Genomic DNA, 18,401 nt, shown 5'->3' with positions numbered 1-18,401 from the left:
CCCACCCCTCTACAAGTACATTCAAGCATATATACACTGGCAGCTTAGCCCGCCTAGCCAATCACCGCAGTGCTCATGCACCTCCCGCGTGAGTGGACCTAAATGAACAGCCAATCATATTCAGTCCCTTACAGCTCTTATAGTAGGCCTCCTGTACTGGCTCCCGACATCTCCCCCTTTTTTATTTATTTATAATGGCTGAGATCGGGCCTGTCTTAGGTTGCCAATCCTCAGCACACATGCTTACCCGTCATCGGGTACTCTCCCTGGTCGAAGAGCCCCTGTCTTAGGTTGCTATGGTGTGGGATCAGTCTTACCCGTCTTTGACTACCGATCTAGCATACTTAGCCATATCTGGGGGGAGGTACCAGCCTCAAGAGCCATCATGGCTTGAACCATGAGGTGTTATTGTCATTGATTGCGACGGACACGGCCATACACCCAACGTAACATTAGTATGTTAGCTGTGATTAAGAGAACAGCCATGGCACCAAGTCCGGCCCACTGTTTGAGGAACGAAACAGATTGCTGTAACATTTTTTTCCACTCACTAACAGGTGCAATACAAGATCAACCCTTTGATTTACAATAAGGATCCCAGCATGCAAATGTCCGTTAATTTGTTCTTGCGTAGCCAATGCTTCAGCGACCATTCCTGTGACGTTGTTGAGCGCAGCTGCTGTCTGTACTGAGGTTGTCAACGCCACTGCAGCAGCAGTAGCAGCGGCGGCGGATGCTGTAATAGCTGCAATAATGGCTGCTGTTATTCCAAAGTCTCGTTTATGTCGAAGCAGCACCGGCAGGTTGTCGGGGTTCACCTGTACTGGCATCGGGATATACGTCGGTATCTTGGCTATTACTGCCGAGTCTCCCACCGTGGTGTTCCAACATTCTGATAGCAGATAATTCTGGGACTCACAAGAGAGACTAGATGACTTGTTAATAGTAGAAGCATTAAAAACTATGAAGAGAAAGGGAGCTCTAACACAGACGGGCGTTGGTGAGTAACTTATGTGCTTAGCTGAGGTGCAATATCCCAAAGATGATGTTATTCAAGCCATTACCATGGAAGAACTAAAGTCAGCCCTTTGAATTTACAACTGAAGTTTGCAAAACTGATACTCTCCAAGAAAAAACAAAACAATTTTCTTGCTGTCTAAAGTTTCTGGCAGACTTTAGTGTTTCAACCTAATACCTACGGCATATATACTACATGCTAAATGCTGTATACTTTAAGCAAATTTTTACATGGAGTATGTAATATGTTGATACACATGACACAACGGAGACTGAAAATGCAGGATTTAACGAGAATCATTTTCCCCTTACATACTTCCTTTTATCATTTTTTGTTTCCAACTTAGTTACAAAAAGTAAATAAATACTCCCATATTTTCATTTCAGTGACTTGATGCCATGAAGAATCAAGTATGACGGTATCAGTCATCAGTTTATAATATAATTATACTACAGAACGCAGACAGGTTAAAAAGTTCTGATGTGTATGGCTAAATGCCTCAAATAATTTACATTTACTGATAAATAACAGCATTCCAAATTATGGACATTTAATAATTATAACTTGTAAACTATATCACATATTAGAATACATTAATTAGCACAAGTTTTCATCAATTTACATTAAATTATACTTAGTAGAAGTTGAAAAAATTTGGTAAAAGAAAAACTTTTCCAGTACCTTGGAGTACACAGAATCAAAAAAGTCATCACATCATTGAAAATGTAAAAACCATGTAAACTTGAATTACCCTTGCAATAATAACAGTTGTTTTAATTCAAACTTTTATATTTACAAGGTTTTAAAAACAAATGGAATCCGTATTAAAGGTACGTTATCACTAAAGTTTAAACTAAACAAAAAGATGTGAAGTCGTAATGAAGTCTCTCGTGAACCTGAAGAAGGGCCCAGCCTTACCTAAAGTGGAATCCAATTTTTTCAAATCGAGAGCCTATGTGATAGTTGTACGTACAGTTACGCCATGTAGACCCATTAATAAAATGAAGGCTTTCTAAGCCTGTACATGCCTGTGCAGCATTGCAGAGCAGCCACCTATCTAGAAGGTGAGCTGACGCACCTTGCGCCGGGTCTTGGTAGGTATAATTATAGCCAAAAAAGGTGGAGTTAGAGTAAGTGGGGATTTTAGGACTGAATGAGAATCCTGTTCCCACCCAAACTCCTGAGAGGCTACTATGGCAGCCACTCGTGCGGTGCAGCTTGCACAATAGCAGGCCTTGGTGCAGCAAGGTTTATACGGAGGAGGCCCCTCGTAAGGTGGCGCTGTTGGAGCTGAGCGCGTGGGCATTGTAACTGCGCCATAGCTCCTTCTTCCACTTTTAATTTCAGCTGCGCCATAACTTCCCCCTGCATTTTGAGCTGCGCCATAGCCTTCTTTAGCTTTTCCTCCTTTTTTGCAAGCTCCTTTTGCATCTTGCTCACCTTTTGGCTTTTGGGCGATTTCCCTCTTCTGCTCCTTTCCAAAAACCAGGGAGCCGTTTGTCCCACTTCTCTCAAAAACAAACAAGCTGTTTTATTTTTTAAAGGAGTACCAATTGCCTTAAGGATATCAGAAAGTGGCCCCAGCATTTTATATGTAGCCATCTCCTTTCCCATACCGGAAAGCTTTACTCTCATCCTTATCCTAGGAACTTTGCAGCCATCTCATTTCCCATCCCGGAAAGCTTTCTACGCTCGTCCTCGACTTGAGGAACTTTCCCTGTCACTAGACAGAAATAAGTGCACTCCTTACCTGATCGTTGCCTAACTCCGCGTGTCTCTTCTGCACGAGTTCCCGGGTTTCGGCACCACTTGTCGCTCTCGCCAGCAAGAACGACACGGAGACACGCGTGGAGGCAAACTTCTTTAATGGCTTCTTTTTATCTTCTTCCCCCTCTGGCGCAGCACAGCACGCAGCTCCCGCCGCCCCACTCCGGCGCTGCCGCCGCCTAACCCAGGGCCACGCGCCGCCCCTCGGCGCGCGCCGCCACCGCTGCTGCCTAACCGGAACTGTGCCGCCGCCATGGTCCGGGCTGCGGCCCCCTCCGGCCTGCCGGCCCAGCAGCGCGGCCTGGCTCCCGGCGGGCCCACCCCTCTACAAGTACATTCAAGCATATATACACTGGCAGCTTAGCCCGCCTAGCCAATCACCGCAGTGCTCATGCACCTCCCGCGTGAGTGGACCTAAATGAACAGCCAATCATATTCAGTCCCTTACAGCTCTTATAGTAGGCCTCCTGTACTGGCTCCCGACAGGTCATGATCCCTGGGTCCTGGGATTGCACCCTGCTCTCCCTTACCCCTTGTCCTGCTTGTACTCTGCCCCTCTTTTGCTCATGCTCTCTCTCAAATAAAATTTTTAAAAAATCTAAATTGGAAGGGGTGGTGAATCATGAGAGACTATGGACTCTGAAAAACAACTAAGGGGTTTGAAGTGGTGGGGGGGTGGGAGGTTGGGGTAACAGGTGGTGGGTATTATAGAGGGCACAGATTGCATGGAGCACTGGGTGTGGTGAAAAAATAATGAATACTGTTTTTCTGAAAATAAATAATTTAAAAAATTTTTAAAAAAATCTTTTAAAAAAGAAAATTCTAAAAAAGAAAGAAAATTATAAGGAAGAGAAAATACATTTACAGTATTATACCGCATTTATTGAAAATATTGTGTATAAGTGGACCGGCAGAGTTTGAACTCGTGTTGTTCAAGGGTCTATTGTACTCAGAAACTCTTATCTGCCCCTGGGTTGGAAACTTAAGTGGCTTCTCTGTCTAGATTCTCCAGACAAGAATAGGATATTTGCTTCTTAAGAATATAATTTCAAACAGGACTTGTGATAGTCTATGAGTTTAGAGAACCACATTTTTCATTGACAAAATCACTGCATGAGCAAGTCACTGAAAGAGGGGGCTGTTATGAGGGTTTATAACTGTAGTATGTCTTTGGGGGAAATATTTCCTGGGAGCCTTGCAACTGGCTTTACCAATGTCATCCTAGCCTGAGGAATGGCAGTGTAGACTGTTATTTTCTCAGTCTTGTTTTTACTTTCTTGCATAGCATGATGTAAAGACCATGAGAGAGAGAAAGACAGAAATCCTGACTATGGAGTTGACTGGTGAGAGGAACACAGCAGGCATTCTACAAGTGCCAGCTGGCAGCCTGATCTTCACTGATCAGTGATTTACATCCCTCCTCTCTTTCTCCCTTCTTCCCTTCCTTTTTAGAGGTAAAATTGACATATAATATGATAGTAATTTCAGGTATACAATGTAATGTTTCAGTATTCATATCCATTGGGAAATAATCACCACATTAAGTGTAGTTAATATCTGTCTAGGTTTGTAGCTTCAAATCATACAAACTAGGTAGACAGGAAATCTCAGAGCCACTCATTGTTTTCGAGGCCTCCTGCATCTTTGGGAAGATTCTTCTTTCCTACTTCTTTGTCTCTTCCAAAAGCCATGTGACAAGAAGGAGAAAATTACTGGGATGTGCTACAACCTGAAATTATAAAATACACTGGCTACTATATACAGATGTTTTTATGTTTTTCTTTTTGTTTTTCCTTCAGCCTTTATAATTGAATGCTTACTATGTGTCAAATACTGTGCTAGTCCTTTTAAATACACCATCATTTTTTTCTCAAAACAATTCAGTGAGAACTTAAATTTCTGGCTCTGTGATGCTCTAGGTGCATGACTTAATATACCCTGAAAAACTTAAAACGGTTTACTAAAGTGTCTTTTTTGTTTGATTATATGTGAACTTTATTGATTAAATCAGCGTTAATAACTAGGACATCCATTGTCTCTAAAAGGAAACATCTGACTTAAAATACACAATGCTGTCAACTTCTAGGCAGTACTTGAATGGGAATAAATGACTATAGATGACTTTTAAAAATATCTCCTTAAATGAATCAATGAGTTGGTGGAAAAGTAAGGAATGCTAGAATTAAAGACTAAGTTCAGGAGTGCCTGGGTGGTTCAGTGGGTTAAAGCCTCTGCTTTCGGCTCAGGTCATGATCCCAGGGTCCTGGGATGGAGTCCCACATCGGGCTCTCTGCTCAGCAGGGAGCCTGCTTCCCTTTCTCTCTCTCTGCCTACTTGTGATCTCTGTCTGTCAAATAAATAAATAAAATATTTGGAAAAAAAAAGAGACTAGGTTCAGGTGGGAAACCAAGGAGGTAAAGAAGTACTAAAGTCAACATTTGCCAAACCCAGTGAACTTAATCTTCAAGTAGTATAGCCTCAGTCAGACCAGCATGGGTGGGGAGTCTCCCAGTAGACCCTTCCATAAATCTGAAACCTTCAGGGAGAGTGTAAGCTAAAAATAAACCCACTCTTCCTCTAAGGAAATGCAAGCAAATTATCTATCTCTAAACTTAGCAAAGAGGAAGGGAGGAGAGTGGGAAGTATCTCTTGGGAAATAACTTGTAACCACACAATACTTTACATGGTTTGCAGTTCCAAATCATGGGTTATTCAAAGACCTCAAAACCTATCATTTAATTTATGAGAATCCTCAAATGGTAATGCATCCATATGCTTGGCCAAAACATGCAAATTCTCTGTAGAAGATCACGCCCTCATCCAAGACTTCAAATTACTTCTATAGATAGCATTGCAAGAAAAATAAACTCAGCCTTAAACCTCTAGTAAAACCAACTCAGTCATAAAGCATCAGTGAAATCCAGCAAGAAACAAAACACAGAACAGCAGGATCAGATCCACAAAAATTGAATTATTAAATACAGAATATAAAGCAAGTAGATTTAAATGTGTTTCATAGTCTTCTGATTGTCCACTAATATCCTTTCTCGATCTTTAACAATCATATTCTCAAGTTTCAGTCAAGCACATGCCCACTCTGCAACTCACCATATTCTCCATTCTCTCAGCTTATTTTGGCTATATGACTATATTCTGGCTTATAGTGCATAAGTAAATAACAATAATCACTCATGAAATTAAAAGCCAAAACAGAACTTGACCATTCTCTCACACCACACACAAAGATAAACTCGAAATGGATGAAAGACCTCAACATAAGGCAAGAATCTATCAAAATCCTAGAGGAGAACATAGGCAGTAAGCTCTTCAACATCAGCCACAGAAACTTCTTTCAAGAAATGTCTCCAAAGACAAAGGAAACAAAAGTGGAAATGAAATTTTGGGACTTCATCAAGATAAAACTTCTGCACAGCAAAGGAAACAGTCAACAAAACAAAGAGGCAACCCACGGGATGGGAGAAGATATTTGCAAATGACACTACAGACAAAGGGCTGTTATCCAAGATCTATAAAGAACTCCTTAAACTCAACACACACAAAACAGATAATTATGTCAAAAAATGGGCAGAAGACATGAACAAGACACTTCTCCAAAGAAGACATACAAATGGCTAACAGACACATGAAAAAACGTTCACTGTCATTAGCCATCAGGGAGATTCAGATCAAAACCACATTGAGAGGGTCACCTGGGTGGCTCAGTGGGTTAAGGCCTCTGCCTTCAGCTCAGGTCATGATTCCAGGGTCCTGGGATCAAGCCACGAATTCGGCTCTCTGCTCAGCAGGGAGCCTGCTTCTTCTTCTCCCTCTCTCTGCCTGCCTCTCTGCCTACTTGTGATCTCTGTCTGTCAAATAAATAAATAAAATCTTTAAAAAAAATACACATTGAGATACCACCTCACACCAGTTAGAATTGCCAAAATCAATGGAACAGGAAAGGGGAGAAGGGGGAGAAAGGGAGAACCCTCTTACACTGTTGGTGGGAATGCAAGTTGGTGCACCCACTTTGGAAAACAGTGTGGAGATTCCTCAAAACATTAAAAATAGAGCTACCTTATGACCCTGCAGTTACACTAGTCGGTATTTACTCCAAAGACACAGATGTAGTGAAAAGAAGGGCCATCTGTGCCCCAATGTTCATAGCAGCAATGGCCACAATCACCAAACTGTGGAAAGAGCCAATGTCCTTCAGCCAACAAATAGATAAAGAAGATGTGGTCCATATATACGATGGAATATTACTCTCCATTAGAAAGGATGAATTCCTAACTTTTGTATCAACATGGATGGGACTGGAGGAGATTATGCTGAGTGAAACAAGTCAAGCAGAGAAAGTTAATTATCATATGGTTTCACTTACTTGTGAAGCATAAGGAATAACATGGAGGACATTAAGAGAAGGAAAGTAAAAGTGAATTGGGGTAAATTGGAGGGGGAGATGAAAGATGAGAGACTGTGAACTCTGAGAAACAAACTGAGGGTTATGGAGGGGAGGAAGGTGGTGGATGGGTGAGCATAGTGGTGGGTATTAAGGAGGGTATATATTGCATGGAGCACTGGGTGTAGTGGATAAACAATGGATCTTGGAACACTGAAAAAAAAAATTAAATTAAGATTAAAAAAACCACCAAGACAGGGGCGCCTGGGTGGCTCAGTGGGTAAAAGCGTCTGCCTTTGGCTCAGGTCGTGATCCCAGGGTCCTTGGATTGAGCCCCGCGTCGGGCTCTCTGCTCGCCAGGGAGCCTGTTTCCTCCTCTCTCTCTCTCTCTCTCTCTGCCTGCCTCTCTGCCTACTTGTGTTCTCTGTCTGTCAAATAAATAAATAAAATAAAATTAAAAAAACACCAAGACAGAATTAAAACACTTGATAAGATTAAGGTATGAGTTAAGAATTGGTAGTAATAATTGGGTGCCTGGGTGGCTCAGTGGGTTAAGCCGCTGCCTTCGGCTCAGGTCATGATCTCAGGGTCTGGGGATCGAGTCCCACATCGGGCTCTCTGCTCAGCAGGGAGCCTGCTTCCTCCTCTCTCTCTCTGCCTGCCTCTCTGCCTACTTGTGATCTCTCTCTGTCAAATAAATAAATAAATAAATAATCTTTAAAAAAAAAAAAAGAATTGGTAGTACTAACTAAAGTTCCAAGGTTCTTGTGTTGTTTTGAAGGACAGTAGAGATACTAATTACATACAGTCTCCGTTAAGTATGTGTTCAAAATAATTTTAAGATTATGTCTAGAAGGTAGAATCTGGACTTAAATCCAGGAACTCTGCCTCCAAATAATTCTAGAGAGGGGGAAAAAAAAGGATTTCTTAGAGTGCTTTTGGCCTCTTAGCCATAAAATGCGATTGCTAGGAGTCTAAAGCCTAACCAGTCATTGAATGATTCTTCATAATTCTGCCTCAGAACTGCTTCAGCCTCACAGCCATTAGGCAGATCTGCATCAGCCTTTTCCAACACACTCTGTCCCCTCCCGACTCTCAGACTCACTCATAAATTCCTTCATGTCTCCAGCCACCTCCTGTTTCTTTCAAACAGGTCTTAAATGTCAGGAATACTCAATCACCCACAAATAAACTGAGACTTTGCTTCTTCCACAAAGCTTCTTGTTAACAGTTATGAAGACATCTGCCTTTGGTCACACAGACTGTGCACTGAAATTTCCATCTATCAACTCCTTGGCCCTGGATACAAGATGCCTTCCCCATGAACTCCCAAAACCTTCTCCTCATTTGGGTCTCTTCAGTCATACTTGTTTAGTTGACTATGTATCCTTTGTTATTACATCTGTGTCCAGACCAGCATGACGTTTCTAGAGGACTTGGACTATATATCCTCCTCCCCAACAGACTTGAAGTCTCCTAATGTGTTATCTGTGGTATACTCTATTGAGAGATGCTTCATTAGGCTTATGAGAAGGAACACCTGAAGGATTCCATGGCAGAAGGGATCCCTCAGATTTCTCTGAAAACAACAAGAGGGAAATTCCTATGGTGGAGGATCAGAATGGGACCCTATACCACCCCTTCACCTGCTATAAGCCTGACAGATGGCTTATTCTATACATTCAACATCCCCCATGCTCTCAGCCATCATGCCCCAGAGAACCCAAAGATGTCTTCATCAACTGCTGGATCTCTCTTTCCATGTTTATTCAATGTGCATTGTTTGAGTGCCTACTGCCTACCCAGCAATGTTCCATCTGTCTTCTGCCTGTAACCCAGAAGCCCAGACCTTTAATTACTGTTCTCTTTTGATTCTCATATTTCCATTTGCTTCAGAGATGTGGGGTACCACCCACTTAGCTCATTTCATTAGGGCTTTTTCCTTACCAAAACAGCCACACAGAGCTTCTTGAGCAGGAAACAACGTCTTGCAGTAGAACAGGTTTCTGGCCCCATCCCTGCATTAGAGGGTGGGTCCCTTCCACTCTGGCAAATTTGATCTCCTCATGCCATTTTATTTCCTGCTCTGACCCAGCCAGTCCTGTGCCCTAACTAGTGTGATCATGTCATTCTCCTTTCTCACCTTCCTCTTGACCCCTAGTCTATTCCTTCTCAAATTCAGTATTATTTTTTAACTGCTCACAGTTGGCAGAAGAACAAATAAACTTCTGAACTCCTCCCCAACACATATGAAGCTATAAAGGTCCCTGCAGCTCTTCCATAATAAAGAAAAAGGCAAGAACATTGTATGGAGGAAGCTTAAGTCAGCATCTAGTCTTCTACCCAAGCTCAAAGTTCTTCCCCCAAACAAGCGCCTAGTAGACCCAAGCTCCTGGAAGCTCCAGTCTTTATCTCTTCACCTTGAACTCTCCTTTTTCAAGAATTCTATTCTTTGCCTTCTAGATGGCCACAGCTTGGATTCAGGCACTTTACTTTCCAACAACTAAGAAGATCAAGATGCAGAAAGGAAACAGTCTCCTTAAGTATTGGTTACTACTGCATCTCCTACTTTTAGAAACCGGTAAGTGATTTCCTTTGAAAGTGGGTGATCTCAGAAGCTTCAAGGTGCTTTGGGTGATGCTGGTCACTGTCAGGACTATCTCTGATTCTCTTCTATAGAGTGGGGAATCATCATTTTACCCCAATCACTTTAGTCTAGTTAGGTATCATCCAGGAGGCAGTCAGAGCACAGTGGTGGTTAAAACTGTAGACTCTGGTCTCAGACTGCCTGTGTATGGGTCATGGCTCCACTGTTACCTGTGTACTTCAGATGACTTGTTTAATTTCTCTGTGCCTTGGTTTCTGCATTTATAAAATTTATAATAACCTGTGTGGTTGGCTGGGGGTTTAACTACTAAGAATGGGAAGAGTTGACTGTGGTGTCATTCTTACTCTTGGTCATCTCAGTTTCTTCAGTTTTATTCAAGATTCTGATCTTAACCCCAATTTGTACCACACTGCTGAAAAGGGGGGGGGGCTTCCCCAAAATAGAGCTAAAACTCTAACCCTATGTTGTTCAATTAAGCCCAAATTAAAAATACATATGTGTGGAATGAAGTGATAGACGCCCATATTCCAGTTAGTGGTAAAATGACCCACAAATTAATTTTGATTAATTTGAGTATCTTTGTCCTTCAGTATTGTGAGGGGCAAAAAATAGACACAACATTAATTCTGTCCAAGTCTCCAAGAAGGTTGAAAGATTCCCTACACCTTATAGCCATTTGTCCTGGGAGATCTTGTGCTTTTAAGCTATATATGACTTGTGCTTCTTTGGCCTCTGCCGTAGAGATCAGTAGACCCTGGAAACTGAATGCATATAGACTCACCCAGTCCCTTGTTGAAAGGCCACATATCAAACTCTGATTAATTTAATCTAGAATAGTTTGCCTAGGAATCTTTTTTATTAATAAGCTACTCAGACAATTCTGAAATAGATGTTTTCTGAATAAAACTGAAAAATATTTTTTTCAGAAGGGAGCAATACTACTTTAAGAATGAATTAATCAATATATACTAGTTTCACAGGGCTTCTACAATTCCTTTATAATACTTCTTATCTGTATTGAATCTTATATAGTAGAATATAGAATAAGCTTAATACCAGTGGCACTAGGTTATATCATCCTGGTGTTGGGGCTGGGTGGAGAGGGCAATTTAGCATGGTAGCTGAAAGGGCAGATCCAGTACCCTAAGTATAAACTCCTGCTCGACTACTTACTATCTGCATAAATATGGACAAATGTTAACATTTCTAAGCCTCAATTTCTTTATCTTAGCTGTTGATAATAGTAGTATCTAGTTCATAGTGCTATGGTGAGCATCCAATAGAATTGTCCATGTAATGAATTTAAACAAGCATTGAACCAGAAAGTATTTACGCTCAGTATATGTTTGTCATCATTTAGGATTATCAACAGGTGAAACAGCCACATCAGGTGAGAATGAACACAGCACAATCTCTGGAGGGATGAGCACACTTGTCAATACTGGATTTAGCACAACCTCTGGTGGAACAAGTATAGTCTCCAACACTGGATCTAGTGTGACCTCTAGTGGAACCAGCACAGCCTCCAGCACTGAATCCAGTGTGACCTCCAGTGGGGCCAGCACAACCTCCAGTACTGAATCTAGCACAGCCTCCGGAGGGACCAGCACAGCCTCCAGCACTGAATCCAGTGTGACCTCCAGTGGGGCCAGCACAACCTCCAGTGCTGAATCTAGCACAGCCTCCGGAGGGACCAGCACAGCCTCCAGCGCTGAATCCAGTGTGACCTCCAGTGGGGCCAGCACAACCTCCAGTACTGAATCTAGCACAGCCTCCGGAGGGACCAGCACAGCCTCCAGCGCTGAATCCAGTGTGACCTCCAGTGGGGCCAGCACAAACTCCCAGTACTGAATCTAGCACAGCCTCCGGAGGGACCAGCACAGCCTCCAGCACTGAATCCAGTGTGACCTCCAGTGGGGCCAGCACAACCTCCAGTACTGAATCTAGCACAGCCTCCGGAGGGGACCAGCACAGCCTCCAGCACTGAATCCAGTGTGACCTCCAGTGGGGCCAGCACAACCTCCAGTACTGAATCTAGCACAGCCTCCGGAGGGACCAGCACAGCCTCCAGCGCTGAATCCAGTGTGACCTCCAGTGGGGCCAGCACAACCTCCAGTACTGAATCTAGCACAGCCTCCGGAGGACCCAGCACAGCCTCCAGCACTGAATCCAGTGTGACCTCCAGTGGGGCCAGCACAACCTCCAGTACTGAATCTAGCACAGCCTCCGGAGGGACCAGCACAGCCTCCAGTACTGAATCTAGCACAGCCTCCGGAGGGACCAGCACAGCCTCCAGCGCTGAATCCAGTGTGACCTCCAGTGGGGCCAGCACAACCTCCAGTACTGAATCTAGCACAGCCTCCGGAGGGACCAGCACAGCCTCCAGCGCTGAATCCAGTGTGACCTCCAGTGGGGCCAGCACAACCTCCAGTACTGAATCTAGCACAGCCTCCGGAGGGACCAGCACAGCCTCCAGCGCTGAATCCAGTGTGACCACCAGTGGGGCCAGCACAACCTCCAGTACTGAATCTAGCACAGCCTCCGGAGGGACCAGCACAGCCTCCAGCACTGAATCCAGTGTGACCTCCAGTGGGGCCAGCACAACCTCCAGTACTGAATCTAGCACAGCCTCCGGAGGGACCAGCACAGCCTCCAGCACTGAATCCAGTGTGACCTCCAGTGGGGCCAGCACAACCTCCAGTACTGAATCTAGCACAGCCTCCGGAGGGACCAGCACAGCCTCCAGCGCTGAATCCAGTGTGACCTCCAGTGGGGCCAGCACAACCTCCAGTACTGAATCTAGCACAGCCTCCGGAGGGACCAGCACAGCCTCCAGCACTGAATCCAGTGTGACCTCCAGTGGGGCCAGCACAACCTCCAGTACTGAATCTAGCACAGCCTCCGGAGGGACCAGCACAGCCTCCAGCGCTGAATCCAGTGTGACCTCCAGTGGGGCCAGCACAACCTCCAGTACTGAATCTAGCACAGCCTCTGGAGGGACCAGCACAGTCTCCAACCCTGGATCTAGTGTGACTTCCAGTGGGACCAGCATAGCTGCCAACACTGCATCCAGTGCAACCACAGGAGTCTTTAGCACACATTCTCCAACTGGAACACATACAACTTCCCATAGGGTTGGCACGAGTGCTACTACTCCAGTGAATGAAATGATACCCAGTGGGTCCCTGAAACCATGGGAAATCTTCCTCATTACTCTGGTCTCAGTTGTAGTGGCTGTGGGATTCTTTGCTGGGCTCTTCTTCTGTGTGGTGAGTGCCTGCCTACTATGTAGGAGAGTGTCTTGGGAAGGAGTAGAGTAGCAGGAACATGAGGATATGGGGTATGAATAGTAGTGCCACCAAGTTGGGGGAAAGAAAGACTAGGAGTATGTTACAAAAGAGAAGTAGCAAGTTAGAACTGGAAGAGCCAATCAATGTACTGAGCAAACTATTGACTTGAGGAAAAGTCAAAAGAAGGAATAAAGTGTAGAGGAAGAAGTACTAGGTGAAGGAGGTGATACAAAGGGAAAGAAGATTCCAGAACAAGTCCATGTTAAGGCTTGGGAGAAGAGGATATGATTCTGAAATGATTTGCCCTTCTTTTTCTAGAGAAACTCCCTGTCCCTGAGAAACGTCTTTGACACAGCTGTCTACCACCCCCATGGCCCCAACCTTGGCATGGGCCCTGGAGGGAATCATGGAGTCCACCACAGGCCTAGCTGGAGCCCTAACTGGTTCTGGAGGAGACCAGTATCTTCAGTAGCCATGGAGATGAGAAGGGGATACAATGGGCCCTGAATGGCCCCTGAATCCAGAGTGCCACCTTTTTAAGGAGGAAGCCAACCAGGGAGACCAGGGATCTGAGTGTCCTTTTATTTGTCCTCAGGAGTCCCCTCCCAGTTTTGTCTGGGTCTCTGACAGCCCTGGGGAAGACATTCCCTGTCTCTTGCTTTTACTAAACTGTGGAAAGAGGACATTCTATTGGTCAATTATCTAAGAAATAAACACATCCAAAATTCATGATGGAATCTTGTATGCACATGAGTGAATGTCTACAGTGCTGAGTTGAATTTCCCTGTTCTATGAGAGAACCTCCATGCCAGAACCCCTTGGCATTCAAAATCTCCATAGTAAAATCCAGAAATTTCATTCCTGCCTTTCCCCCCTTTCTCTAATCCTTCTTGTCCCAACAGAAACACTGTGTTTCTGAGACTCACCAGACTGATAAGGGAATTGAACTGGGAGAAATGAGAAGGGAGGGCAGGTGCGAGGATTCTACAGGCTCACTGCTTAGGCATGTGGTACACAGAGATTATGTCATGGTACATAGAGAAAGCAGAGCAGGATGAAGTGGAGTTGCAGGATGAAGTTGCAATTACATGTGCTGTGGGACAAGGCACATTCATTCAAAATCATCATTTCTTGGGCATTTACCTTTGCTCTAGACCTGGTCTACTTGTCAGAATAGAGGTGCAATCTGACACTTTTCTCTCTCACCGTGTTCCTTTCAGAAACAGAGAGTGTTTCCTTTTACCAAGAGAAAGACTTTTCAGCTTTAACCTTCCTGGCCAAGGTCTAATCTTTCAAGAGGTTCAGAGCAGAGACACCTGTGGTAAAGCCTGTGATTCTCATGAGTCCCCTCCCAGAAGAGCTGAACATATCACTTTCATGGGTACAAGGGTGAAGTCCACCTACAGGTCTTGAAGGATAGAGAGGAACTACTTTGGAAAGTTGAGTTGCCCCAAATCCACAAGGCAGTGACAGAAATCCCACTGGGGACAGGATTAGTAGTTTATTAGAGGATTCACCCCAACTTGTAGCGGTGGAACCTGCTCTGCCTTCCAATACTTACTTGGTTTTTCTAATGTGAGAAAGTCAGTGGATGGTCAATGAGGCCATGCTAAGCCCTATTCAGGACCATATCATCACCATTTCACTTAAAGGGATTAAAAGGAGATGCTGAGTTGAGCAGCCTGAAAAGATGTCTTCCACTGGTGTAAACAGTGAAAAGCATACTGTGAAAGTCAGGTAAGGGAATCCATTTAGATAATTAAAAATTGTAAACATTAATTTTCAAGTTTAAAGTTGTAATAGATAAATGGAAAGAGGTTGGCCATTGTTATGAATAAAATTAGTAACCTGGGGAAAAATTAGTATACTGGAAGAGTAAGTGGGAATAATAACTTAATTATACAAAACAATACAGAGATGAAAATCATCCAGAAAATAGAAGACACTTGGAGAATAAATTCAGGAAGACTAACATGCAAGTAATAAGGTTCAAAACAGAAAAAGCAAAGAGATTCATTAGAAGAAATAAAAGAAAAATAGAGAAGATTTAAATCTGCATAGTGAAAGGGTTTGGCAACTACAGCTCTGTAAATATAATAAAAATCATTGACATCTATTTTTTAAAGACTTTATTTATTTATGAAAGACCACAGAGCAAGAGAGAGTGTGGGTTGGGGGAGTGGCAGGGCAAGAGGGAGAATCAGACACCTGCTGAGCAGGGAGTCCTATGGAGCTCCACTATAGGACACTGGGATCATGACCTGAGCTGAAGGTAGACGCTTAACCGACTGAGCCAGCCAGGTGTCCCCCCCTCACTGGCATCTACTTTAAACAAGTGAACCCTATCTTATGTATATTCTATTTCAATAAAGTTATTAAAATATTATTACCAGGCATATTATTTAAGTAAAAATTTTGATTTCCAAAGATAAACAACAAATGACTCAAAGCAATGGGTACTTCAACACAGAGGAAGATGGAAAGACGAAAAAGCACAGTAAACAAATTTAGCTTGTGATTAATTCACATGGTTAGGCTGTGAGTACCTTGCTACTCCCAGCATCTAGAGTGTGTGTGTGTGTGTGTAGTTTGGAAACATCATTACTTAACTTTCATCATGGAATGCACTTACATGGACCACACATATTTTAACTTGACAAAGTCACAGCTCACCAAGAATGTTTGATCCAAACAGAGTCTAAGAAGTGGACAGAATTAGTGCTGTCCCTTTCAGATCTCATGCTTTTGCACTATTGGACTAACACAATGAACTTTGAATGGAATCATTTTTGGATCTTCATCCTGTGCCTAAAACTGATTCATCTGAAAAGACCTCTTTGGTCAGAGCATCAGGCTAGTTAGACTTTTCTAACTCCCATTTTACTGCCACTCACCATTTTCATTCTAGCCCCCATATTATTATGGGGTGCAGTTCTCTGGGTCTCAGTTTGCTCATCTGTAAAAATGAGGATGATAGAGTATCCACTTCATGAGGTTGCATGCACTTCATGAGTGTATTGGTAGCACTATAAATTTTGTTATTGTTTTTTATTTTGAAAACATGAAAAATAATTGCATCATAAAAACTTTGGTGACTGAGGGGAGGAGCAGAAACATGGCAGAGGTGGGTGCCTGGGTGGCTCAGTGGGTTAAGCCGCTGCCTTCGGCTCGGGTCATGATCTCAGGGTCCTGGGATCGAGTCCCACATCGGGCTCTCTGCTCAGCAGGGGGCCTGCTTCCCTTCCTGTCTCTCTGTGATCTCTTCCCTTCCTCTCTCCTACTGTGATCTCTCTCTGTCAAATAAATAAATAAATAATCTTTAAAAAAAAAAAAAAAAGAAACATGGCAGAGGAATAGGAGACCTAAATTTTGTCTGGTCCCAAGAATTCAGCTAGATAGTTATCAAACCACTCTGAACAGCTACAAACTCAACAGGAGATTGATGAAAAGAATGGCAGTTCTATGAACAGAAAAGTGACAACTTACTGGAAGGTAGGACATGTGGAGAAGTGATTTCGAGGCAACATATGGGAAGACAGACTGTGGGGGTAGGGGCTGGCTCCCAACAAGAGGTAGAATAGTGGAACACAAAATCAGAACTTTTAGAAGTCTGCTCCACTGAGGGACATCACTCCAGAGGCTAAGCAGGGGATGAAACCTTCATGGGGACAGTGTGGTTTCATGACTCATGGAGCTACAAAAAGACCCTGGGTGTCTGAGTATGGCAGAGCTGCCAGGTACTGGAGTGAGGAAGCTGACTGCAGAGATGGAGCCAAGGCGTGGGCTCTTAGCATGGGGTTACCTTAAACCATGATCCAAGGCACAGTTGGGCCACCACTTTTCAAGCAGGGACCCCATAAGTGGCAGATCCGAAAAGACACCCCTCTTTCCTCCTCTGGTAGGAGTGGTATGAGAGCACATGGCGAGAAGCAGCTGAGTTTGGAGACTCCAAGTGGGGCTGAGTGCCAGAGATGGAAACACTAGGTCACAGGCCAGGTGAGCATGGAGTGTGGCTGGAGACCAGGGAGAGAGGAAGGATTGACTGTTTTCCTCTAAAGGCGCACTGAGGAGCGGGGCCCTGAGCTCTTGGCTCCTACAGGGCTGGAGATTTGGAGGCCGCCATTTTCATTCCCATCCTCCAAAGCTGTTCGGAAAGCGGTCAGGGAATTAAAGCTACTGAGGTAGAACCCAAGCAGATTAATTAGCCTGGCCCCTGGCAAGGGCAGTACAATTCTCCCTTGGGCGAAGACATTTGAGAATCACTGCAACAGGCCCCTCCCCCAGAAGATCAGCAAGAACATTCAGCCAAGAGCAAGTTCACCAATCAATGAGAACTGTAAAACATCAGAAATATCTGTGTATAGAAGATGGAATTCATGGCTTCCCCCCCATGATTCTTTAGTCTTGCAAAGTTAAATTTCTTAAATTTTATTTTTTCTCTTATTCTATTTTTAAAATTTTTTCCTCTTTCCTATTTTAACCTTTTTAAACTATTTTATCTGGGGTGCCTGGGTGGCTCAGTGTGTTAAAGCCTCTGCCTTCAGCTCAGGTCATGATCCCAGGGTCTTGGGATCGAGCCCCGCATCAGGCTCTCTGCTCAGTAGGGAGCTTGCTCCCCCCTCTCTCTCTGCCTGCTTCTCTGCCTATTTGTGATCTCTGTCTGTCAAATAAATAAATAAAATCTTAAACTATTTTATCTTATCAATACCTTTTTAAAAAAATCTTTTCAAATTTTCATTGTTAGATTCATATTCTATCCCTTCATTGTATTTAACCTTATTTTTGTATACATATAGGTTTTTCTTTCTTAAAAAAATTGGGATACAGTTTCTTCTAAGAGATCAAAATATACACTAAGTCTAGTGCATGACTTTGTTCTAGTCTCCAGCCTGATCACATTCTTCCCTCTTTTTTTTTTCATTTTTCAACCAACTTCTTATCTTATCAATTCCTTTTTTACAACCTTTTAAAATATTTACCTTTACAGTCATACTCCATCCCTTCATCATGTTTGCCCTTATTCTTGTATGTATATATACAAGTTGTGTGTGTGTGTATCTATCTATCTATCTATCTATCTATCTATATGTTTTTCCTTCTTTAAAAATTTGGGAGCAGTTTCTTCTAACAGACCAAAATACACCCCAAATCAAGTGTGTGGCTCTGTTCTATTCACCAGTCTAATATCTATATCTATATCTATATCTATATCTATATATCTATATCTATATCTATATCTATATCTATATCATTTATCTATATCATTTATCTATCTATCTATCTATCTATCTATATAACATGGAAGGTAATATAGAATAC

The 18,401-nt window shown here is 43.3% G+C and overlaps 1 protein-coding gene across 1 annotated transcript; it reads left to right on the top strand.

The window, feature by feature from the left end:
- Positions 1–9,281: 9,281 nt before the first annotated feature.
- Positions 9,282–13,819, top strand: MUC21 (mucin 21, cell surface associated). Its single transcript, XM_045065195.1, has 4 exons — positions 9,282–9,765; positions 11,153–11,636; positions 11,774–13,061; positions 13,401–13,819. Exons 1-4 carry the CDS (start codon positions 9,648–9,650, stop codon positions 13,587–13,589), a joined length of 2,079 nt encoding a protein of 692 aa, XP_044921130.1. The 5' UTR covers positions 9,282–9,647; the 3' UTR covers positions 13,590–13,819.
- Positions 13,820–18,401: the final 4,582 nt, after the last annotated feature.

This window comes from Mustela putorius, unplaced genomic scaffold (genome assembly GCF_011764305.1).
Source record: "Mustela putorius furo isolate JIRA1106 unplaced genomic scaffold, ASM1176430v1.1 tig00003856_pilon_pilon_pilon, whole genome shotgun sequence".
NCBI classification, from domain to species: Eukaryota; Metazoa; Chordata; class Mammalia; order Carnivora; family Mustelidae; genus Mustela; species Mustela putorius.
This window is presented reverse-complemented; position numbering and strand designations above follow the sequence as displayed.